The sequence below is a fragment of the Tachypleus tridentatus genome, chromosome 1 (assembly GCF_004210375.1).
Source record: "Tachypleus tridentatus isolate NWPU-2018 chromosome 1, ASM421037v1, whole genome shotgun sequence".
In the NCBI taxonomy this organism is placed as follows: domain Eukaryota; kingdom Metazoa; phylum Arthropoda; class Merostomata; order Xiphosura; family Limulidae; genus Tachypleus; species Tachypleus tridentatus.
In genome coordinates this window covers 80252449-80279685 of record NC_134825.1, presented here as the reverse complement: position 1 = coordinate 80279685, position 27237 = coordinate 80252449, and the positions used below count along the sequence as shown (strand labels likewise).

The window sequence follows — 27237 nt, the reverse complement described above, 5'->3', positions numbered from 1 at the left end:
TTGTTCAGTTACCTGTAATAAAAGACAGTAAATGAATACGAAGAAAAAGTGTAAGTATATTTAAGAAATGTCTGACGTCTACATATGTCTATTTTGCAAGTATGTTGGTACTGCGTAGTGTAACAAAGCTAGTAAAGTTTGTATTATTTTTCAGTTTTCATTAAACTAATCAGATACTAATACCTGTTAAATTCTACAAAATGAATTTGCCTTAAAAATAAAAATTTCTCATTTTAATTTTCATCTCCAAATAAAAAATATCTAAGGCAATGCAAAAACATGTTGCTGTTGTTGGTTCTGTTTAATATCAAAAACTTAAGAAAGGTTGCATTTCACAATTGCACCTCTGGATCGGAGTAGTAAACACAAGGAATGATTGAATTATCTTTTTCTAGGTCCACCTTAATAGGGCTTTGTTTTTACATTGTGTAAGTATACACAAGCTTTTTCCATTAATACCAACACTTTACATTGATGTAAAAATACTGTTTGAACTTTTATAAATAAAATAATACGAAAAAAACATTATCACATGCCTTTAAAGGTTGTTGATTTGTGACTAAATCGAATATTCCTTGCAGTGATTATTTGTTTGTTTGTTTTTGAATTTTGGGCAAAGCTACACGAGGGCTATCTGCGCTAGCCGTCCCTAATTTAGCAATGTAAAACTAGAAGAAAAACAGCTAGTCATCGCAGCCCCAAAAAAGCAGCTCTTGGACTACTCTTTTACAAACGAATAGTAGGAATGGCCGTCACATTATAACGCCCCCACGACTGAAAGGGCGAGCATGTTTGGTATGACAGGGATTCGAACCCGCGACCTTCAGATTACAGTGCTTTAACCACCTGACCATGCCGGACTTTGCAGTGAATATAACTGTGTGACAGTGATTGTAAAAAAAACAATTTCTATAATGTACAATCCATACATTTTTGTATAAAAATTATCTATTAATTGTGTAATGTAATAAATGCACATATTAATTTGATTGTAGATAAGGTAATAAACAAATAATCATCCCATTCTTTTGTTTGTTTTTATTTCTATTGACACTACACCACATATAAACAAAAAATGCGCATCAAATAAATTAAATAATTTTAGCACATTATTAAAAAGTAATCCAATATCATCGATTATTTGCCTTCACACATCAAAACCTTGTAAATTCATTCTGAAAGTTAAGATATATTTCTTGATACATGTAATAATTTCGCCTTCAAAATGTAGTTCTCTTATATAGTTATCATTACCAAAATATTTTACACGTTATCGAACTCAACGAGTCATGACCTTAAGCCAGAAACAGACTCTCTAATTTGATTAACTCAGTACTCTCATGCTACTTTTACAACGAGTCAAGCATATGTTTACTAAGTCACAAATTACATGAAATTTAAAACACATAAACAGAAAATGAGTTGTGTTACTCAAGTTTCTCATTACATTATTGAGAAATTTATGATATATAGTATAATAAATATTTTTACACCAGCGTTTATATATTATATCTTTATATATATATATATAGTTTAACACAAAAAAGCTTGACAACATTTTACATGTAAGACAATATCTTGATAACGCATACATATACACTTTTATTTTTTTCTTGCACTAAGTAATATGTACAAAAGCCTTCTATTGGTAGCATAAAGAATCTTTGACCTGTCATAGTATAATACCGAACCATTTTTAACGTAGAAAAATATACTAATATTTATAGCGTTGATTTTAGTGAAGCAAATTAAACAAATACTCCATCGTTTAGGAAAACTGTGTAGCCCCATGTGTAATCCTTTCCTGGCTATTAGGTAACAGACCACAGGACATTTGGAAATTTAAAACTCCATTAAAAACTATGAGGTAAACAAGAACGCACCTATTAGCCTGACAGGATCACACACTCACACTTTTCCTGGCAATGGAAATGCTAACTGTTGTTAACGTAAAATCATTGCTAACATGTGATAAAAATAGGTTCTATGCATAACATTCAGTAAAACATCAAGCATTGAAAGGATTTTTTTTTTTACAAACCTCAAAGATTTCTCAGGAAGACAAGTCAAATTCAACTCATCAAGTTGGAGTTTACATCCACTGAAAAACTTGGTACGTCTAAAACTAGCTTATTTACATTAACTCAACATAGCTCTTGAATTAATTTGTTCAACTCAACAAAACAGTTCCATCATTATTTTCAGAATTCCGTCTACTAAAGGCAGATCCAGAATTTTGGTAACCAACGCAAGATCAGTTTCTCAAAATGTTGTTCTCTTTAGGATTGTTGGAAATCAGGCTTCAGAGAATTTGTCCGAGCACTAAATATATTTCTAGAAATTTGGCTTTTCTGGAAATACAATTTTAGCTTTGAGTTACATAAAACAGGTTCATTCCCCTACTCATCCTTGTATACATCATTTTATTGAAGTTTAAGCTTCAGAAGTAACTTAAATGACACTGGTACTATTCTGAGGAAATTCATAAAAACGCTATTATTCAAGGAAATTGCGCTTTGGGATACAGTTTGCTAACATTGGTACTGTTTTCAAGAGTTGCCTCTAAACGCCACTTACTGTAAAACATGTTCTGGATTCAATGTTTTAACTCGGCCCTTTCTTCAAAATATTCTGCATTTAAACAGCATTTTACTTGTAAAGCATACTTCATAGTTGACTTAAATAATATCAAACCGATCCTTCCGAACCTATAATATATTTCTTTATTTTTGGGCCACCTTTTTTTATGCAACACACAAATATGTAGTAGTGAGTAACTCTTACAGCGACATCAATTAGCGAATACAATATTCTTTCGTTCATTTGGTGGTGACGTCTAAATGACTGTCATGGTAAGGAAAATGTTTGTCCATGTAAGATTACGTTTTTGATGTTGTAAATTCAATAGTTGTATTAGCTAAAATAGTCTTCTGATTGAACGTTCCATCTTTTTTTTTCTTCAGAAACCTCAATATCAATAGCGTAAATATTATAGACTCTTAGTCATTTAGTTGGACAATAACAAAACTGCCTAAGGGGTCACATGACAATAATTAAAATCCGTGTTTGTTATCGCATACGCTTTTTATAATAACAACACTGGCACAGGATGGTGATAGTATTTCTATAGCAGCACGATGGATAACACGTTGGTGTAAAGTGAATGGTCATATTCACCTATCACATCAAACATAATGATAAGTTATAATGACAAGAAACAGGTAATGTTTAAACATAAGTATTGTATATAACGACGGTAGAATGTTAACTAATGCTCACGAGATCACCATCGTATTAAAAGAACATCTTCAGCTACATTTGATCATACACACTCGCCACATTGCCGTCACGATATCTTGAGCATTGTTGGCTATAAATTTAATTTTAAAATGCCGAGTACTAGAGACTGTATCATTTACTTATAATAGTAAATTGTTAAGGAAAGGATGGAATGAGGAATAATTGTTGAAATATAGGTTTATCACATTTTTTATGAAAATAGATATTAAAGCTCTAATGAAAAATCATGAATCCTTTGAAAAGTTTCCTCTGGTGGCCTGATTTGTGAAAAACTGTTTCATCTCACTCACATTGCCTCATAATAATGACATAAAAAAAACAAAGGATAAAAAGATGCAGGATCTTAGCAATTTTCTGGAATTGCAGATCGCGTACATTTCAACTAAATGACCTCATCTTCGTTACTTACGATTTGTAATTTCACCGTATCTGTCTCCGTCATGTACTTCACTGACGTTGTTTTTTCTTGTCGAACTTCCCGCTTTAAAGAGTTGGCACTGAGCATCAGTGTTTCCTGTACGGTGTCGTGACCGTTGCAAGTACGGTCGTGTTTAGCGTTGTTGATCATCCTTGTTGTTGGCTGGATCTTGAAACACGGCAATACCATCTTGAATTCCTTCCGGAAGTTGTCGTTCAGCCAAGCGTAAAGAAACGGATTGTAACAGGTAGAGCCCATCGCTATAGAATGTGAGAGCACAAAGAAGAGAGAAAGGTATTCCCAAGAGAGTGCTGGAATATGAAAGTCCACCACTAAATTGTACATGTTAAGTGGAAGCCAGGAAACACCAAAGATGACCACCATAGCTATCAACATCCGGTTGGTTTTTCTGGTTCTTTCTCGTTCCCATTCTTCTTTTTTAAAGGATTTTGTTCCTGGTTTGGTTCTGGCGCGGTCTCGAAGTTTACTACAGACTTTCAAGTAGCAGATACTTATAATAATAAAAGGAACTACGAACTGCAGTACTGAAGTGCATAAACCAAAAGCTCTTCTGCTGGCTTCGTGGGGCCATTCTTCATCGCAGTAGAGTCGTCCCTTTAGAACAGTTAAGCTAATAAAGATACCGTAAGGAAGAGTCAGCAGAGCTGCTGTTATCCAAATGATAACAACGATCATCAAACAGTACTTCACCTTCAGGCGTGGTTTAAATGGATAAATGATGACGAAAAACCGGTCAATAGCGACGGACATGAGAGTAATCGCCGATATGTAAACACTGACACCTTGAACGTAAGGTAACAAATGACAAAAAACTCTTCCAAAGATCCACTGACGTAAAAATATATAGAGCGGTGTAAAAGTGACAGCAAATGTACATAAAAGAATGTCAGAAAGAGCTAAATTAGTAATGAAGATATTTGTCACTGTCTGCATCGACTTGTTTCGAAACACTACATAACACACTAAGACATTTCCACAAATTCCAGTGATAAAGATTATAATGTATAGACAATAAAAGAAAACTCGCACACCTGGTATGGTGGTTATGTAGTCATGTATTGGTGAAGTTTGAAAAGACTGGGTATAGTTTTCAAAAAAACTATTATTTCTATATAGCGTAATATTCTGAAATTCCGCGAATAATACGAAGCTGTCAAGAATAACCCCTTTCAGGTTAGAATATGACATGATGTAATGTATGAAAGTATTTTAGAAATTGATGAGGTAGTTTTCTAGAAAGAGCTTTAGCCACTAGATGCGTATATTCAAGTTAGCCATCCTCTGCCAGAGTAGTAGGTGTGCACACCTTGCACCTGTACTGATCTGATGTGTTGGTGGGTGCAGCCTGTTGAAAGATAAAATATTTTTATTACGAATTGGGAAAAAGACGATTATGGTAAACAAATACATCTGACAATGACGTATGTCTTTTAAACGCTGTATAAGTTTTGCATTTGTTCTGGCGACATTAATTTCGGTTCCTGAAGATATCAGACTTAAGAGTGTAAGTGTACCATATGTTAAGTATACTTACTTGAGTGTGATAAGTGTACCTATATGTTGAGATATGGTTCTTAAATGACACAAAAGTTAAAGAACGCAGAATTCATAGAGCAGCATATGGCAAACGAGAAAATAATATAATCTTGATTTGCAATGTGATTCGAAATAAATAAAATATTTTTAGGAATATAATCATAGTTTTATTTATTATTTAATAGATAAATTGTTTTTAAAATTCATTGAGACTTCTGTGATTTTCGATGCACAGGGTAAAAAATAACAAAACTCTATAAGACTGGAAGTCTCATACACTCTACAAGTTTCTTTTTATATTGCTGCGTCGTCATCATGTATAATAAGTTATTTGCATTTTATTACAATTTTTTAGAACTGTGTAAAAATAATTGTTGTTTTAAAAAAATCGTGAGTTTTTTTTAGGTAGATTATTCTGATATAATATTTCTCCTATGTTAAAGGAGAAACCAAAGATTGTTTTGAGCATCACTGTTCCAAATAATTTAATAAACATTTTACGGAGTATGCACTAATTAAAGGAAAGGAATAGTGTATCCCGTCTGAAGGAAAGTAACTTGCTACATCCAGTTTGAATAAAGTGAATATTAAACCATAATTTACTGTTAATAATTAACAGAACAGAACAATAATAAGAGAATCTGTCTCTTACTCAATATTCTGATGATTATTATCAGATAGCCATTCACAAAATTTGTGTATCTTTTTGCTTCAATAACTAGAGTATCTGAGCACATAATTTAAAGAATTATGGGTATCTTTCTGATAACGCCGTATCTTTAAGACAACTAATTAGTCTACTTGTCACTTAGTTTATAATAACACTAAAGCAGTGAGTTATGTAATAAGTCATTCTCAGAGTAAGTTGCCTGTACAAAATCAACAGCATCATACAAGTGGTCCATTGTCTATTAAGGTAAATAAATGAAGAGGATCGTGTTTTAAAACACCATGTTATGAAAAACCGAAAAAGGGAATAATTTTGGAATGTTATTATTTGACAGCGTTCTTTTCAAACAGTGAAAAAGGTGTCACTGTCGACGTATTGAGGTTTCTGTATAATGTTACATTTTGGAAACATAAAGCTAGGAATAAAAAGTCATTACATTTCTTTTAGTTACGAGTCATTTAACTGCTTTAAGCACTTATAATACGGCGAAGTATTTATTGTCAATAGATATTTTGCCACTTTGGTGAAAATGATGATATTTATGTTCAATTTTCATGTTTCATACGTTTCTCAATGTAATATTTGAACCAGTTAGTACGAGTAGTGCACGTAATAGTACTAACTTTATAATATTTCACAGCAATTTCATGACGTGTTTACTAATAAGATATAACAAGCCCAATTGTCTAAGAAAATAACGTTTTCTGGTACATACAGCGATAGTGAAGTTTTCTTTTGAACATGCGAATAATAACAAATTAGCCACAATGCTACCGCTCCTTCATTATACCGTTCTCTGCATATTTGTCAATACTGCGACAGTAACGTAATAACAGCGAGGAACATGGTGTTTGAGTGAGACACAGCGTGTCAGTATACTGTGGTACAGCTATCATATACGTTTATTTATAACGACAGTATATTACGTAAGTTTCATATTTAGATTATATACTCATACACATACTAATGTAGAATAGAACATAAATATTAAAGATAATGAAATCATGATAAACAACGTTAGTTAAATATCTTTATGCTAGTGATATCCAGTATTCTTGGTAAAGAATTTATACACAACGAAACTTCGTAAGAGAAGTCGTTAAAAATACATCTAATACTTGTTGTGGACACACCTGTTCAAGCTAATTTCTACAAGTTGCAAAACGTTATAAGGAAAACACACAAGTAAACTTTACTCGATATTTCACAGTAGTGTTAGTAATTTAGACAAGTTTGTTGAAAAGTTTCAATTTGCACAAAATTTCTGTGAAAATAAGGTTATAATACAGTAAAGTAGAATACGATTAATTGATCATTTGAATTAAGCACAACGCTACACAATGGGCTATCTCTGGTCTGCCCACCACGGATATCGAAACCCGGTTTTTAGCAGTTTGGGGACCCAAACATACCAGACATACTGCTGTGCCATTGGAGGGCGGTGGAATGCAATTCTACAATGTAACTCAAACATTGGAAAGTTGTACGGTTAGGTTACATAAAGGATTAGACAATTTAGTTTTGAGTCTCTAATATTTAGACGCATAGCAACGAAACGTTTATAAGACTGTAATTATCAGAGAATTAACTACAAATAATCAGGCAAAACTATATGTATGTGTATACATATATATATATAACGAAACACGACTCAGCAAATTAGATTTGGTTCCTAATATATATTTATTTCAGTACTTGGGCTAATGCGGAAATTAATTGTTACATTATGTCAGAAACTTGGTTTATTCAATAATAATAATGTAAAAAGAAGTTATTTTTTATCCGTAATTGCTAGCTACTTTTTGATCTTCATCTCGGTATTATCTATTATTTTTATACACTCCTTATAACTATCTATTCTATACATATAAAAGTAAAACAAAAATGTTTATTTGTTTGATTGCGAACTGTTCCGTGGTCTTTGAACCAATCTCAACCAAACTTAGTAAGATGATCCATTTGACTAAGGAGGATGTCATAGGGCCCGGCATGGCCTAGCGCGTAGGGCGCGCGACTCGTAATCCGAGGGTCGCGTGTTTGCGCCCGAGTCGCGCCAAACAAGCTCGCCCTCCCAGCCGTGGGGGTGTATAATGTGACGGTCAATCCCACTATTCGTTGGTAAAAGAGTAGCCCAAGAGTTGGCGGTGGGTGGTGATGACTAGCTGCCTTCCCTCTAGTCTTACACTGCTAAATTAGGGATGGCTAGCACAGATAGCCCTCGAGTAGCTTTGTGCGAAATTCCCAAACAAACAAAGCATGTCATAGAATGATTTTTATCTCTCCTAATCAGACATGAGCAACGCCCACAGGAAAAATATATTTGTTTAGACAGTGACTCAAAAGTCTTGAAGCACGTTTTATTCCAAAAATTATTTGATTTTTTCTTTAATTTGTTTTTAGGTTTTCGAATATTTTAATATTCTTTCATTAAAATATACCAAAGAGTAGCCTAAGAGTTGGCGACGGGTGGCGATAACTAGCTGCCTTCCCTCTTATAGTATTAATTAAAGACGGCCAGCGCAGATAGCCCTCGTGTAGCTTTGGGCGAAATTCAAAACAAATCAATTTATTAGATGTGAACCATAGAAAATGTTGAGCGTTCAAGTGTAAAATCACCAAGGCATCTCTGTGTTTTGGCCCAGGAAGAAGAAAGAACTTCCAGTGTGGTCTGCTGAAAAACAATGAGAGTATCGACAAACACTGAGGTTAGAGAAGGGAATTAGTAAACGTAATAATTTAAAGCAGAGTAGAATGATGCTAGGTTGTAGCATCATTTCTATGAAGGAGAATAGAGTATGAAATAGAGAAGATCTGAGTAGAGTAGATGTGAAATAAGATGGTTTTAAAGTAAGTTATACGTGAAATAAAGTACGCATATAAATACAAATAAATACAATATTAGTTCACGCCCTACATTTAATACTTAAATCTCCGCACGTAGGATAAGCTTATTTGGAATTTAGCGCAAAGATACACGAAGGTTATCTCCGATAGCCGTCCCTAATTTAGCATCGAAATACTAAAGGGAAAGCATCTACTATATTTTACTAGCGTCTGTCACTGTCACATGATAACGTCCCTACAGTTGACAGGGCAAGCAGCACATTTTATGTGAAGAGTTTTCGAACCTGCGACCCACAGTTTGCGACTTGAGAGCCCTAACCACCGGACCACCTCAGCTTTTGATGGTTTGTTTGTTTTGGAATTTCGCACAAAGCTACTCGAGGGTTATCTGTGCTAGCCGTCCCTAATTTAGCAGTGTAAGAAGATGGAAGGCAGCTAGTCATCGCCACCCACCACCAACTCTTGTACTACTCTTTTACCAACGAATAGTAGGATCGATCATCACGTGATAACGCCCCCACGGCTGAAAGGGCGAGCATGATTGGTGTGACGAGGATGTCATTTATTGTCTATCCAAGCAATATGACATGCCTCAAACGGCCTCAAAGTGTAGAACACATTTTTCCAGTAATAAGACACAAACCGTGAACTCTGCGCTCTCGTGTAGGCTACACTCGGTACACCACTTTTTCTTATGATTTGCGAGACATAAATTACTTTACAGACGAGGTTTAGGATAACTCGAAAGTTTCAAGCATCATTTTGTAATAAGATAATTACTGAAATCACTGAGGAGAATACAATCAGTTGGTCTGTTATGGCCAGGTGGTTCAGACATTCGACTCGTAATCCAAGGTTTGCAGGTTCGAATCCTCATCACACCAAATAGGCTCACTTTTTCAGCCGTGGAGATGTTATAAGGTGACGGAAAATCCCACTATTCGTTGGTAAAAGAGTATCCTAAGAGTTGGCGGTGGGTGGTGATGACTAGCTTCCCTTCCTCTAGTCTTACACTGCTAAATTAGGGACGGCAAGAGCAGATAGCTCTCTAGTAGCTTTGCGCGAAATAAAAAGCAACAAATATACAAAACAAACGATCAGTGCCTGGTCATTAACACATATGTTCGTTATCGCTATCTAATATAAAAGTTAAACATCACTATCTATAATCATTATTTGACAAATATTTCTGTGATTTTGTCTATAACTGACGAGCCGCTGGACCAACTGTCGTCAAATGTGTCATGTACTCTTAGGACGCTCCCCAAGGATGGGTCAACATTTAGTTCTGACCCTCCTTCAAGTTAGCATCAGCTCAGAGGTCTTAACTTGTGTCTGATTTTAACTGGAGAATCACCGAACCACTTTTCATGAAATCTCGCACGTACATTTATGGTTTCAAGGGTTGATCGATTGTTTGTAAGTAAGCCTAAAGCTACACAATGGGCTATATGTGCTGTGCCCACCACGGGTGTCGAAACATGGATTTTAGTCCGCAGACATATCGCTATATTACTGGGGAGCAGGTTTCAAGGGAAATAACATATGGTTTATATTTTATCTGTGCATTGAAAGAGAGCATGCAGAAGTGTATAAACGTAAGAAGTGTTTTACATTAAACTACAATGAATTTATTGGTGTATGTGTATCTATTTGTAGTTAGCTACACTATTATTCGAACATATACAGAATAAGTAAGCAATTGCGTGACATCCTGTCTCTAAAAAAAACTGTAAAATTGTTGTACAGAAATGTGTTTAGAATTTAAAACTTGACACAAGAACATTATTATGTTGATACTCAAACCTGCTTTTAGAAGAAATTGTAAATTGTGTGATCGTTCTTTTAGTTACAATAAACGTGTATATTTTATTTATATTTAAAGCTGAGGAGTAGAAATCGTATCCATGATGTCTAGGAAGTGAGAGCAGACAAAACGAAGTTGACGCAGACCTCAATTGGTCAATGGACAAATAATTCACTCAGTGCAACGAAACGATTCATCAGTGATAGAATGAATGATGGAGCTCATGGTTGAATTTATTTGTGCAGGGAAAATAAGTGATGACAAAGGAACATATAGAACGGGATATTGAAGAGAGATGAAAATGGAAAAGATAAACCAGGATTTTGACAGAACCAAACAGACAAAATATCTCATTATGTGTTTAGTCGAACAAGAAAGCCCCCTTAGCCCATATATTAGTGTATCCAAATGATAATGAATTTGATATTTGTGCGCAAAATGTTGATTTTTAGTGGTTATAAGCTGATCTGTTGCTAGAAGTTGTCAGTTTCTGGTGGTATAGACTGATGTATTCTACGTGAAGTATAGTTGATTAGTTGCTGATGATGTGAAATGGTCAGATCATAGTAACACTAGCCAGTCTATAGAGTTACAGATTGATGAGTACAAAGTGTACAGAATAATAAGATGGTGTTTTTATTGATCATTATTTATTCACCTGCACCAATAGGTTCTGAATACACTGGAATGAATCGACAAGAAACTAATCTTAGAAAGGAAACGAAACTGTTGATTGAAGCTCCACCAAAGTACTCCTTGTTTAAGTCATCGAAATTTGGTTGGTTATTAATTAGTTTTATTTCATGTCAACACCTTTCTTAACTCTATATGAGTAGAAGTTTATTGTCATTAGGAAGGGATATACTTTGGAATCGTGTTATATCTGTTCTAGAACGAAGATAACCAGGATTTAGTTGCAGTAAAGACATTTTGTGTACTTGCGCTAAACTTTTGAAATTATTTTAGATATGGGAGGCCTAAAAATGGTGATGAACAGATAAACATTACATACATACGTAATGTACTTAGTGTTGATAAAATTGCATTTTCCGTAGTAATAACTACTTTAATTAGAGGAGCATGTATTAATTAAAAAAAACACGTGTATCTCAGGTAGGTCACTAAAGAATATATTCTGAACAAAGTAAAACTCATACATTTATTAATAACCTAGTTAAGCACTAGCCACTGTCTTTGGGAAGCATGTGTTGATGAGAAACCAATCGCTGCTCTGTATCTCAAAGGCTAAATAAAGAATAATCTGATTAAAACAAATCCATACTTTTATAAAGAGAGTGTCTTTCGTCGTTCCTCCCTGATACAGTGATAAGTTTACGGATTTACAACGCTAAATTCAGGGGCTCGATTCCCCTCGGTGAACTCGGCAGATAACCTGATGTAGCTTCGTTATAAGAAAAACACAAACACACATTGTCTTTCTTATTACCTCATGCTTAAGGGGAAAAAAACAACAAAAATTATTGAAAGTAATTCTCTTACTACAAAATATAATATAATGGAAATTACATTAGTTTATATTACTAGAGTGTCATTTGGAAGGTTAGCTGAATGTAATTACGACAATGATAAATATTTTTGTATTTCTTTTACCGAATCTTTTTCTCCATCTTCATTGTTTCCATGGAAAAATCAATTCTTCCAATATAATAGCCCAATGGAGCGACGTATTAAAGTACACTGTTTTAGTATAGAAACACCATTTTTTATTCTTAATAACAAAATTACCAAAGCTACAAAAGGTACAGATAAAGCGATGTCACTTATTTATTTATTGTAAATAAAAGATTATTAACCTATAATTGAGGGAAAAAAATTATCAAATTTTCCGAAATTGTACAAGTGCTAGCAATCCTTTCATAAAATAAACTATATATTTACCTGTTTAGAACCAGCTGGACTCTGAATAGAATTTACCAGGTGGTTCTAGAAATTCTGTTCACTGAAGTGGAGGTTTCAGGTAAAAAAATAGTGGAAAAATCCAAAGTCACTCAATCAACTATACAACAAAGTAAACTGGAAAGTACTACATATATAACAAAAACTATTAATATCTACTCTCTATGGGTTGGTAAGTTTTATTGTATTTGAGTTTAAACTAAATATTATTGTATCTTAAAGAGGTTAAACAAAAGTAATTTTGATGATCTCGTTGAGATTTATTTCTAAATTTTAGATTAGATACCTTAAAACGATACTACCATCCTTTTAAGCATTTGTAATTTCAACAAATACGTAGGGACTTTTGAAAGTAACTATAACGAAAATCAGAAGCTATGAGCACGTATTTGAATATTTTTCCTGAAAAAGTAATTAGCAATGTAATATGCACAAACTTTCTTGAAGTAAATAGTTAAATTATAAAAGTCAAACCAACTAGTGTGCTTCTTACATTTTACTGAAAGCCAATTAATATGACATTTTAAAACCTTAATCATTCAGCAAATTGTGAGCTTGTGTAAAGTTTTAAAATATTATTTGTGTAACTTAGACTTCGATTCGAACCTCGCCTGACTTAAGCGTAAGATAATATATAATTATTAGTATACTGAAAGTAAAACATTGTGCTATTAACCCTAGCATATGATATTCAAAATTAAATTTAGAATTATCTTTAAAATGTCAAAATATGTAATTAATACTTTAAATTTAAGAAAAGCCACTTCAATTACCAGTATTTCGTATTATATCATGACTATTGGTCGAAACAATTGCCTTAAGTCGGTATAAAGCATGCAATGACTAGAATTCTCACAATCTTCAACGTAATAAAACTATTCTATTTCTGAATGTAGAAATATTATTAAGTCATTTAAAACATAATCTCATATTCAAAATAAAACTAGATTTAAAATTTTTAAATGGCTTATTTTTTTGTACATAAAACTCTCAAAATAGGTTGTGTCAAAGAAAGCTTAATATTGTAACTCTTATGACTATAAAGCATTTTATATGGACTGGCTTTTGCAGCTTTAATAATATTTTTCTTCATTGTTGTAGAACACTTTATTTATTTGTTAATGTGAATGAAAATGGTGATGTGTCAGGTGATTGTTTTTCATTCTTTCATGGCCAGCTCAAAAGATGCCCAGAAGAGCACTAACTTTTACGACTTTCAAAGGGGCATGATAAGCTACATTCTCATAGAAATCTGTCACAGTTGCTTGACTCTGGCTGTAAAATATAATATGATTCCTGCTGGAAAAATTTATATCGTCTAACCATTGGTAATGGATGAAGGAGTATGCAGACGTTATATATTGTCTAAATCAATCAATACATTTTACAATGGTCAAACATACTATACAGATTGCATTACTTAACAAACATTATAGCCAACGTTAAATCCAAAATCTGCTTACTTGAAAAGCAAACATATGAGCTGTGATGCTCATATGCAAGCATGTGATATGGTTTGAGGAATTGCATTTCATTTTTTTTGTTACGAGAAAACAAAAACATATGAGAAACTTTACCTTGTCTGTTTTATTCTGACAACAAGAGTTGCAGTAGCAAAGGTAATCTTTTTGATTTTTGTAAATGATTACATAGATCTTTTATCCACTCAAATGTTGCATTTTTATCTTAGTAGACAATGGATCTTCATAGATGATAACTTTCTATTAGATTCACACTGCTCAAAACTGGTTCGATTAGCATAACTGAGACTTCAGTCATATTTTGACTGAATGCTTTTGAAATTTTAGATTTAAAGTTAACTTTAGTTAAAAGGGTTAGCATTGTTTATATGCTAATTGTTTCCATGTATCTAAAAACAAAGGCCACTTGTTATGAAATGATTATTTTGTAAAATAAAATTTCGCTTACATGGTTAAAGGAAATTATATGCTTATTTATAACACCTTAGGTGTCATAAATCACATTATCCTTTTTTTTTTCCTTTGCTCCTTTGAAGAATTAAGATTTTTCGAGAATTCTGTAAAACTAGCTATATTTGTGCTAAGTTTATTATATTAAATATGAAGTACATATAATAAGCCAATGCTAACGTCTTATGGTAATCATTTTTCTCCAACTAAGAAGAGGCGTTCTCACAGTAAGAAGCGTATAAAACTTTCAATAACTGATTCTGTAAACCTTTAAATAATTCACCATCACTAATATTCTTTCTAAAGGTCAAAAGTATTGTCATGAAGTCAACTCTATAATTTTTCTGATGAATCATACAAGATAAAAAAATATTTGTTGAGTCCGTTTAGTTATTGTTTTTAGAAATTAATGCACAGCTACACGAGAGTTATCAGTGGAAAGACGTCGGGAAAATTTAGTTAATAGAGCAGAGAAAAGGTTTTGTTTGTTTTGAATTTCGCACAAAGCTACTCGAGGGCTATTTGTGCTAGCCGTTCCTAATTTAGCAGTGTAAGACTAGAGGGAAGGCAGCTGGTCATCACCACCCACCGCCAACTCTTGGGCTACTCTTCTACCAACAAATAGTGAGACTGACCGTCACATTATAATGCCCCCACGGCTGGGAGGGCGAGCATGTTTGGCGCGAAGGGGATGCGATCCCGAGATCCTCAGATTACGAGTCGCACGTCTTAACACGCTTGGACATGCCGGGATAGTTGAGAAAAGGTAGATAGTTACAGCATCTGTTTACATCTCTTGGGTTACTTTTATCTGACAAATAGTGTTTTTTTACCGCAATCTTATAGCGTATCCATGCACCACAATATGGAGCACATTTTTCTGCAACACCGTACGAATCAGAAAAAATCAGATTCGTAGTCCGGTTAAGTTAAACGCAAGGCTTCGTTCGAATCAGTTGTTTGAGAACGAGTAACTATAACACGTCAGTTATAAAGGTGAAAACATGTTGTAAATTGTAAAAAAATAGCAGACTTCTTGATATCTACTACAGCAATTTTAATTGGAATTATTTGTGTTTGTGTAGAGAAAAAAAAATGTTTATATTTCATTCTCTGAGGGGCATGTTGAAAGAATGGCATCTAATTTCTATGTTTGACTTATGAAATCCATGTTAATAAAACAACACATCTGAGCACATGTTGTTCGAACTGAAACATACCAACAAATTGCATATGTACATACTACAATAAAACTGTTTAGCTGTGACATTTTTTTTTATAATCTAGTAATATTATGCTTCATGTGGAACTTACATTCAGCAAGATCATAAAATATCATGACGTGTGGCAAACATACTATAAAACTGTTAGCTTTGTGCACTACTTTTAAGAAAGACGTTATTTTCTGTTGTCTTATTTCGTCATGTGACTTTCAGAACCCGAGCTAGTCTTTTATTAATTTAAAATGTTTTTAATACCTTGAAAATGCAGCTTTTTTTGAGCAACTGTTAACTTTATCCGTCAGTAAAATGGTAAATATTTTATTTCTATTTCAAAAATATTGTTCTTAAGATCCAAAATATGTGGGAGATTAACAAATACATTTCCATACACTCTTTTCATAATAAAACTATAGCTACTTAATAATTTTAGTGCAGTCTTATTTACCGCGACTTTCTTTGGGGGAAGATTAACAGCATATTATAGTAAATATAGGCATTACTATTTCACTAAACCTTTGTATAACATCGCTTATGTGGTTTATCAATAAGTGTGAATGGGAGAGAAAAAAATGACTGTCACATATTATGTATTGTTCATCATAGTCTCAGATTTCTCTGATAAATACCTAACTTACATTTTAGATAGCGTAGCAAACAAATGTTCTGTTGATTATTGCGATTCTGGTATCAGAACTGTTAGCTCACCAATGTTTGAAGTTGTTGCGATGATTTACACACTAAAATGTTACATTTTAATATGGGGAGTTAAGAATTACTATAATTTTTCACTAACTTCAACATATGATGCCCATTAAGGCAATTCATCATGCCAGACTAAAACTGCTACCTTTATAGCAACTGCTTTTCATTAAGAGAAATAGGGGAGGCAGGTAATTAAAAAAATTGAAAAACAAAGATGATGCTTTACGGCAATCCTAAAAACTACAGTAACAAATTACGGATGAATACACAAACCATACAAAAACCCCAACATAAGTAGTCACTGAGTCAATGTTACAAGCGTATTGGAATTAGTCGTTGTAAAACTGTATAGCATAATTCACTTCAAATTCTTTTATTCAAACTTGAATTCATGTAAATGAAAGAAATTCAACATTTAGTTGTAGATATACATTATTCTTGAAAACATTCGACTACTTATGTAGAGATTTTTCTATGATTTTGTGTATTTTTCTGTGTATTCATCCAAAACTTGTTTTTGTACATTTTGGCTTTACCATCCCTACATCAGCCTTATTTTTCGATTTTTTTTTTTTACTTCTATAAGACAAGTAATCTTCATGCGTGTAAACGAAAGATTTCTCTCATAATCAAACTGACCACCAGATTAAACGAAACGTCCTTATTTTCATAATGCGAGTTGATTATTGTAAAATAATGTCCTCTTTTCAGAGAGAGGCAGAGAAATGAACGTTTTTATCCTTTTTTCAAGTAACCTACTTATATAGTACACAGTACGTTAAATAAAAATGCTTTTTGCAGCGCCTTCATACTAAGAGTTGTTTGTTTTTAAAGTACGTATAGTTTTGTATTATTTAAAACTTTAATACTGCACGTTTCATTAATTAGAAGAGTTTCAATACGAGTTACATTAGTTAATTTCCAATCCGCTGGTATCTTTCCACTGTTCAAGAACTGACAAAAATAGTAACAAGTGGATCAGGTATCCAATCCTTACCCTCCTTCAAAATATTTGGGAAAATATTATCTGGCCCTTATTCTTCTTTAAACTTCCCATTTCTTCTTAATCAGCTCAGAAATAATACAGTCATCTAGTTCAACCAAGTTTCTATTTATCACCTGTTCAAGATGCGGAATACTGCTTTTAGCTTCGTTAGTATAAAACTGTAGAAAGATCAAAACTTAATAACTCAGCCATTTCACAATCATCAGATACAAGCCTACCCCACCAAACATTTTGTTTACCCTTAATGTGTTTAAAGAAATCCTTACTGTTAATTTTTTTACAATTTCAGCCAACATTTTCTCATACGTTTTTTTGGATGGTATAATTTCTTATTTCACTTACTCTTTTGATCGTCTATAATCTTCTAAATCTCCAATAAATTTAAATTTATAATATACTGAGCGGCATTAAAAACGCAACAAGTAATAAAATAAATTATTTCATACAGGTTGAACTATAACGGTGCACACACGCCTGGGTATTAATCATGAGTATTCTCTGAAAACAGTTCAGTACTTCAGATCATTTTAATCAGCGTGATCACGCGTCAGTATTTAAATCAGTCAAAACTTACCCATTCCTTCAGCTTATAAAATACCGGGTTTTAAAAGTTTAATTTCACCACAAAGAAAGATGCCACCACTTACACAAGAAAGCAGAGATCAGGCGGTCGGGATGGCACCAGTCAGGGTCGCGGCACACTTTGGGGTGCACCTTCATGTACAACAATATAGTCCGCACACGGCAAGGGTGTGTATAAATTGCCTGAATGAGTACAATGTGAATATTCTTGACTGGCCTCCATATTCGCCCGATATGAATCCCATTGAGCATCTCTGGGACATTCTGGATCAGCGCATCCGTCATCAGGATCCTGCTCCCAGCTCTCTCTTTCTGAACTACGTGCAGCACTTCTGGCTGAGTGAGTGGCACATCATTCCTCAGAGGCAGGTTGACAATCTGGTGACATCTAAGCCACGCAGGATCCAGACTCTTCTGGCGGCGAATGGAGGACATACTCGTTATTAGTGCTCTGGGCATTGAAATCCTGATTAAACTGTTTGTGTGCAGTTTTTAATCAAATTTGAATATTGTGTAGTGCAAAGACATGATGATTTCATGATATGTACATTCAAAACTCATGTTTAACCTCGCGTATTAAAATTTTTTAACTGTATGTACTTTGTAGCGTTTTTAATGCCTCTCCATATAAATGTATTTTATTTTCAGTTTTATCTCATACATTTTGTGAAATAACTTGGTTTCTTTAACATAAAGCCGCCATTTTCCTTCTATAAGGAATAATCCTCATCATAACTTTTAACTGATATAATTATCTAAAGTTTGAAATGTTATGTTTTGTTATTCTTAATTTTGATTAATTGTTAAAACTCAGCGCAATTTCTGTGAAAATTGATATCAAATGGTATGTTTGGGATGCCATCTAATGACCTATCTTTATCTAATTATTTGTATTTTATTCTTCATTTCAATTCCCCCCCCCCACAGTGGGTAAGCAGTATGCTTAAAAGTAATAAAACAATTGCTTGTTTTTGAATTTCGCGCAAAGCTACACGAGGGCTATCTGCGATAGCCGTCCCTAATTTAGCAGTGTAAGACTAGAGGAAAGGCAGCTAGTCATCACCACCCACCGCCAACTCTTAGGTTACTCTTTTATCAACAAATAGTGGGATTGATTGTCACATTACAACGCCCCCACGGCTGAAAGGGCAAGCATGTTTAGTGCGAGCGGGATTCGAATCCTCGACTCTCGGATTACGAGTTGAACGCCTTAACACGCTTGGCCATGCCGGACAGTAATAAAACAAACCACACTAAGAACACTAAATAAATGTATATAGATATATTCCACACACATGAGTGTATATGTATGTATATTAGACATAAAACAGCTACAATAAAATCTAAATTACTAATAAGACAACATAAGTTTTTTTTTAAATATATGAAAAATTACAAAACGTAAATTAAAATAGTTTACCATTTTGATGACGAAAGATATTTATTTCTAGAAAGTTACTTAGAAACACAACTTTTGAAGTTTTAAAATCGGTTACATGAACAAATCAAATTGCATTATAATTATCTGGTAATATTTATAGAAACAATTAAGGAAGACGTTAACTATTTCATTAATTAAACTTATAATCTGGAAACCATTAAAGATCACTGATTAAAGATTTTGTTTTTTCCATGTTTAGCAGTTTGCAAACTTCGTTTGTTTCGGTCGTTTTTTGTTGCAGAACAAAGAATATGTTAGGTTATTTGCCGTGATCACCGCGAGGAACCGAGCCCCGGATCTTAGCGTTGTAAATCCATAATCCAAACTCTTACTGCAAACTTGTGATGATCATGACAACACGAGATTTTCTCAGACATTTATTCATTATATCAATAAAATTCCAATAGAGTAAAGTATAATAGACATTTCTTGGTTCTTTTTAAAAAGAATAATTCTAACAAACAAAGATGTACTGATTGTACATTAAATCAGTTGTGCGCTCATCTTTTTTTTTTTGAAAAAGAAACGACAATTGATATTCACATTAGTTGCATTGGTCTATAAAATTACCAGTAGATTACGATATTTTGATAATTTTGCTAAATAGCGGATTATTAGTAAGTTCGTGTACATTTTGTAATTAATTACACTTGAGAACAAGAAAAGTCATGACCGTTCTTTATCATGAAGTAAACAAAGAAGAGCCCCCCGCTAGTACAGCGGTATGTCTTCGGATTTACAACGCTAAAATCAGCGGTTCGATTCCCCTCGATGGGCTGAGCAGATAGTCCGATGTGGCTTTGCTATAAGAAAAACACACACACAAACAAAGAAAAAATATCTTAATGAAAGATTCACCCTAGGGCAAATAAGTGATGTAATAACTTGTACCAGGAAGTAAGTCAAAGCAAACGTACTTCTACATGATTCATCGAATACATCGAACACGTTTGTTGAAAGCCTGAAAGCTCTTTTATAAAAGAAAAATTTACTCAGGAAAGCTCCTTGAAATAACTGAAGACAATTTATGTGCGAATGAGATGCAGAAACAGTTCTTATCTCACGTTTCAGCCTCAACAGCTTGCCAACAAACGGTATCATAAAAATAGAGCTGTACCAAGTACGTGTCATATACCTGATGTAATTAAATACCAAAATGATCTCTGTATTATTCAGGAGAACCTACTGTGGTGTTGTCTGCGTTCTCAAGTATCAAATCGATTATTTCAGCAGAATTTCAATACTGAAAAATGTACAACACAGAAACAGATTGCTTTTGAAATGTGAAACCTTAACAAGTATCTTTACAAAAGATTTTGTGTTTAGGTATCGTGATAAAAGATTTGGTCTTTTGATGGTTAAACAAAACAGATTAAATTTCTCTGCTGTTTTGTTTAATCTTGTTTTTTTCTTTAATAAAACTATGTGTCAAGTCATTAACCTTAGGATTATTTGTTTACATATTTTTGTACAGTTAAACACATCATGTGTATGTGGAAATGCTTGGCATGATCAGGTGGTTAAGGCACGCGACTCGTAATCCGAGGGTCGCGGGTTCGAATCGCCGTCACACCAAACATGCTCGCCCTTTCAACCGTAGGGTCATTATAAGGTAACGGTTAATCCCAATATTCGTGAATAAAGAGTATCCCAAGCGTTGGCGGTGGGTGATGATGACTAGCTGCCTTTCCTCTAGTCTTACACTGCTAAATTAGGAACGGATAACGCAGATAGCTCTCGTGTAGCTATGCGCGAAATTCAAAAAACAAACAAACAAACAGTATGTGAAAAAGAAATATATTTTTTTTAAAATAAATAATTTGGGATTTTAAGATTTGTAAATAGGGATCATGTTTCAGACATTATTTATTCAAACTACAAACCCCAATTTTCTTTCCATTTTATCACCTAAAGTTATATTTGGTGGAGTAAAAAAAATTGTAATTTTAATAAATGTCTTTATATCTCCAGCCTCATTTTTTTACACTTTTTTACGATCTCTATTTGCAGGTTTTTAAATTATCATTTTTTAAATTTATAGTATTTGGTGACTTTTTATGTTCAACTTTAGGCAAAGGATTATTTAACATAGTAATTAACTTTATGTACTGTAATCATAACAAACAAAGCTAGTAATTAGCTTCTACTGTTCATGATGACTTACTGTAGCTATTGACTGTCTGATGGCATTAGTCAGATATGCAAAATATTCAGCTGCAGATCTGAAATAATTTTTTACATTGCTTTCCTTCAGATCCGTAAAGTAAAAATCAATAAGGGTTGGAAAAATAGACATCTTATAGCAAAGCCACATCAAGTTATCTGCTGAGTCCACCAACGGGAATCAAACCTCTGATTTTAGCGTTGTAACTCCGTATACTTACCGCTGTACTAGCGGGAGAGACCGTTTTTTTGCTTTAATAACTGCACTATTTCAGAAATTGTGGAAACATATCTTACCAAAGTGTTCTCTGTGATTTTACTCCATATGTTTCTAATACACTCCCAAAATTATTTAGAAGTAACGTTTGATTTTTCAAGTTTTTAATTCAGTAAATCCCGCGTTTGCTCATCTTGGTTGAGATCGGGGCTCTGTAGGGATCACTGTATCATTTGATGGCTCCAGCAGCATCTTTCATAGCTAAATAATTTCTGTATAGGCTGGATGAGTGTTTGGGATCATTGTCTTGTTAGTAGTATAATAATTTACCAATAATACGCAAACTATGACGGATCAGTATCTAATGGTACTTGCGCTTGTCTGTTATTCCATCTATTTTGCAAATATATATATTTTCTCCTCAACAGGAAAACACTTCAAACAATTACATTGCCTCCTCCATGCTTCATGATGGGTACTATGCATTGAAATAAGTACATTTCACCTTTCTTTCACCAGACATACAATCTATTCCTTCGAACAAAATATTTCAAATTTGGATTTATCCGTTTATAACACCTTTTTCCTGTAATCAACAGTCCAGTTTTGTGCTTTTTAGGAAATTTCAGTCTCTTGATAATATTAAAAGATTGAAGTAAAGGTTATTTTCTAACTGCCACACAACGAAATACTTCATTTTTGTTGAAACTTTTTGACATTGTAGATCTGGACACTTTTCTGTCATTTGGTGCATGGTCGTTTATCTAATACTCTAGATCAGTGTCAGTCTTTCTTTTGCCCTGAAGGCTGCTTAAACGAAGATATTTAAAATCAATATCATTGTCTTTGTGTATTGTGCCTCTTACTTTCCTATTTTTAAATCTATCTGTCTCAATCTCACTATACAGGATTCACTTGACAGTGTTTTGGGAGCATTTTAAAGTATCAGGTAAAGTCTTCATGTGAACTCTCTGCTCTACTTATATACCCTTTTTGGGTCGTGGCATAAAAAAAAAAGATATATGTAGTGCACAGTACTGTATGTAAAACTGTTCCAGTCACAAGAAGTGCATTTATTCAGTGTTTTCAGTGTTCAGTTTTTGTTGTAACTGGAAATGACATTTATAATAATACAAGATTCATTTTACAAACTTATGCTTTATCATGACTTTAAACTTAAATGATGAAACAACTAAGAGCTACGATGGATATCTGATTCCACCTTCATTTCTTCACTATTAACCAATAAACCCAAACGATTGTGTATACACGGCATTATAAATCTTAACTTGAGAGAATCATACGTATACTCTAGATCTATCGTGAAATAAATGATGTAGAAAGGATGGAAAACTGGATTAAAGCTTTTTACTAAATTCAACTGACGTTATCATTAGGTCTAAGGCACTTCGAAAACGTTTATCGCATTTTTCATAAATCATGTATCAAAATCATTGGCGTTCACTCTGGCATACAGTTTCTTAAAAGAGATGGTCAGTAACTGGTGGACCTAGTGATTTAATTAACATTAGAAAGATGTTAACTGCTACTAATTACAATATCAATATTCAAACGTTTCAAAATTTTCTCTTCTACATATTACTCTATGAAAGTATATTTGATCTTAAGTGTACAGCGATCTAAATTTCAAAACCAGCAAATGTTCACAATTTTACCAACTGAAGAGAAATTCCGTTTAGTTTAGTTTTAGGTAAACACTAAAAAATTTAAATATCACAATGTACTACAGAAAAACAAAAAGTGAAACAGAATAAATGCAATCTTAAGAACAAAGGATGGGCAAAATTACTAAATTTTCCTCCGTTCTATTTGGACAAAATATGTTAAACATCAACTGTAGAGGAAAGAAACTTTTACTACACAACTGAAAACATGAATGTTCCTTTGTAGATGACTCGTTTACATAGAACAAATATATTCTTGTCGTATAGTCGCTTGATCGTCAGGGCAGCGTGACCTGTATAAGGTCCTACTGATTAACATACTAAGTAGCTTCACCTTTTGTGGAAGGTAAGACACTATGATTGGCAAGCGTACATTATAATGAAAATACTATTAACATAAGGGTAGATCATTTTACAAGTACATTAAAGTTTTATGTTGCTACCTTGCGTGCGTATTTCATCATGCTCCTCGTATGTATACTAAACTTGTGTGGGAGTACCTCTTCTGCATAACGCGAGAAGCATACTGGGAAGATTTGAGGGAAAAAACAACTCATCTTGAGCTGAGTTATATGAACATTTCGTTTTTGTTTCCATAACAACAGCTTCTTCCATGCAACTGCAATCGAAACCTTATGATCGTTGGTAGCGCTTTTACCAGTTATACATAGCACAAGCAAAATACAAGTTCTAAGTTCTAAACATCAAATTATGACGTTTTAATAAAAATCGATAATGTTTTGTTTTACGTTTAGCAATTTGTCATATGACATTAAAAAAGGTTCGTATGTCTAAAACAAATTTTAGTAAAAAATACGTGCATTTGTTTAATCTATCTAAACTTATCATAAAGTACTTACTACAATATCGACACGTTTGATAAAAGGAAATTTAATTATTGAAATCTTAATATAATTGTCTGTATATTTTCAACCTTTCATTTTTACTTATCACTGCTAAACAGCCTAGGTTTTAGTTATTATTTACCTTTATTTAACTTACAGAATATATGTACATATCGATCTTTCTGGCTACAATAAAAGTGCATGCATTAGATTACAATGTTTTACTGAAAATAATTGTCTATCAAAATTCGAAGTAAAACAAGCTTCCAAAATATTATAACATGAAAGTGAATAACAAAACAATAACATTGTAAATTCAGTAAAAACAAGTTAAAACTCTTTGATTTGGATTAGTTTACAAAAGCTTTCTAACTGCGTTAATTGGTTGTACAGAAAGGTCCACCGTGAAAAAGGAAACAATTCTGTCATTAATTTGTCATGTTATCAGTTAGAACATTTATTTTAGACTTAACTAGTTGTGAGATAAAGGGGAACGTTTACTCTGTTGTTTAAAATGGGTGAAGATTTGTTTCTATTATATAGCAAATAAAACAAATGTTAAAACATATGTGAATTGTTTAAAACTTGTTTATTGTCGAATATACAGAGCATAATATATCTGGTTTACAGCATTTCGCTAGGTTAAATTGACATCATCAGGTACAACGCTGTAACCATGGATGTTATACAATAATAAAGAAGTTTTATATAACGTGATGCGGTATTTAGACTTTAACAGCAGCACTCACTGAATTGTAATGTGTGTTGTTTTTTTCATATATATGCACGTCATTGTCTTTATGCCATAAATTGGTGCAATGTATAATCATAAAGAAACTGATATTAAAAATAACAATATAACGTGATAAAATGCCTGGGTGTAGTTAAAAAGCAAATTAGGTTCTCAGTAACACTTTACTAATAAAAGCTCGTATCAACTAACCTTAACTAATAAAATATACGAATCTTACCTCTTAACTTTACCGGAAGATTACCTGTTATCTTAAAATCGAAGATGGAGTTATGACCAATGAAGTTTCTTGTTTCTTCTAATTGACTTTTACTACTGACCGAAGTCTTTCAATCGATATTCCTACAAAAAAGAAACACAAAAAACGAGCTTTTAAACATTGAATAAATTACCCTATCTTTGAACATTAGAGAAATGCTTTTGGTAGACCACAAACGCCTTGAATTCTTAAGGACTGCTGGAGGAATGGGGTGGGCAGCCTCTCAGTCCTATAACTTGTGCATGTTTAGATCGATGAAACTGCTTTTAAACGCAGCTCTTCAGCTTCAATGATCTGCTCAGACGCACTTGGGGGCCTGTTGCACCGAAGTACTTTACACCGAAACACTATGAAGAAAAGCTGCCATCTGGTGATTAATACATTGATTTGATCAGGCCTCTACAATTAATAAGTATGAACTACTACTACCACTAAACATTAGATCTTACTATTTAAACTACTTAAAGCTATTGCGTTTACAAAGCTTTTTATAAAATGAAATGAAATTAACATAAGCTTTGAGCTTGCATCAGAATTACGTTTTTAAATCTACAAATTCAATTTTTAAAGAGTCATCTGTAAAATAATATTTAATGCATTAGGATATTAGAAAGATTTAAAAATATATATATTAAATTTTAATTTGTTATGTCAATAATCAATCCTATTTCGTTAATAGATAATTATGTTTTTCTTAATACAGCAGAGAAATGTCAGCACATAACCAGTGCCTGCTAATATTTAAAGAAATATTTAGAACCTTGTCTGAAACTTACATATTTAAAACCTCGTCTGGAACTTACATATTTAAAACCTCGTTTAGAATTTATATGTTTAGAACCACGTCTGGAACTTACATATTTAGAACCTTGTCTGGAACTTACATATTAAAACCTTGTCTGGAACTTACATACTTAGAACCTCGTCTGGAACTTACATATTTAGAACCTTGTCTGGAACTTACATATTAAAACCTTGTCTGGAACTTACATATTTAGAACCTCGTCTGGAACCTACATATTTAGAACCTTGTCTGAAACTTACATATTTAGAACCTCGTCTGGAACTTACATATTTAGAACCTTGTCTGGAACTTACATATTTAGAACCTTGTCTGGAACTTACTTATTTAGAACCTCGTCTGGAACTTACATATTTAGAACTTTGCCTGGAACTTACATAGTTAGAACCTTGCCTGGAACTTAAATATTTAGAACCTTGTCTGGAACCTACTTGCACGATTGTTGCTGCTGTTTGATTTAATTCATCATTCAGTTGTGTTTTAAAGTCGACATTTTTTATCAATTTTAATTTATAACAGCATACACGAGGTCCGATTTACTAATATATAAGTAAGTTTAGTTAATTATATTAAAACAATATATCTCTACTAAATATGTTTTAAAGTACTTCGTGCATTTTGTAATAACAAGGCTTAGTACGGCCAAGTGGTTAAGGCACTCGACTCGTAATTGAAGGGACGCGGAATCAAATCCCCGTCACACCAAACATGCTCGTCCTTTCAGTCGTGGGAACGTTATAATGGACGGTCAATCCCACTATTGGTTGATGAAAAAGTAGCCCAAGAGTTGGTGATGGGTGTCGATGACTAGCTGCCTTTTCCCTAGTCTTACACTGATAAATTGGGAGGTTAGCCCTCGTGTAATTTTGTGCAAAATTCAAAAACAAACTCTGTTAAGAATACGCGAAGTTAGTGTATTCTTTATAATTTCACTATAAATTTCATCATGTAACTGTAGCAATCACAATTTTACTCTTCACTTAGTTACTTGTATTCTTCACCATGTTATTGTAGTCTTTACCATGAGGCCTACATCATACTACTGTGAAGATGTTTAGTATTGGGAAAGATATTACAGTTATCTGCGCATCGCTTTAAGTTTGTTAATTTTTTTCAA

At 33.3% G+C, this 27237-nt stretch overlaps 1 protein-coding gene across 2 annotated transcripts; it reads right to left on the bottom strand.

The window, feature by feature from the left end:
- Positions 1-1036: 1036 nt before the first annotated feature.
- Positions 1037-25542, bottom strand: LOC143253200 (prolactin-releasing peptide receptor-like). Of its 2 annotated transcripts, none has more exons than XM_076506660.1 (2): positions 25280-25542; positions 1037-5084 (listed from the first exon to the last, which is right to left on the bottom strand). In XM_076506660.1, the coding sequence occupies exon 2, from the start codon at positions 4925-4927 to the stop codon at positions 3683-3685; it is 1245 nt and encodes a 414-aa protein (XP_076362775.1). In that variant the 5' UTR covers positions 4928-5084; positions 25280-25542; the 3' UTR covers positions 1037-3682. The 2 variants fall into 2 exon arrangements, with proteins under 2 accessions (XP_076362775.1, XP_076362782.1); XM_076506667.1 differs by lacking the exon at positions 25280-25542 and adding an exon at positions 12496-12558.
- Between the last annotated feature and the right edge of the window lie 1695 nt (positions 25543-27237).

Coding starts and splice junctions, on each gene's coding strand:
- LOC143253200 (XM_076506660.1), bottom strand. CDS start 4,927: ATGTCATATTCTAACCTGAAAGGGGTTATTCTTGACAGCTTCGTATTA.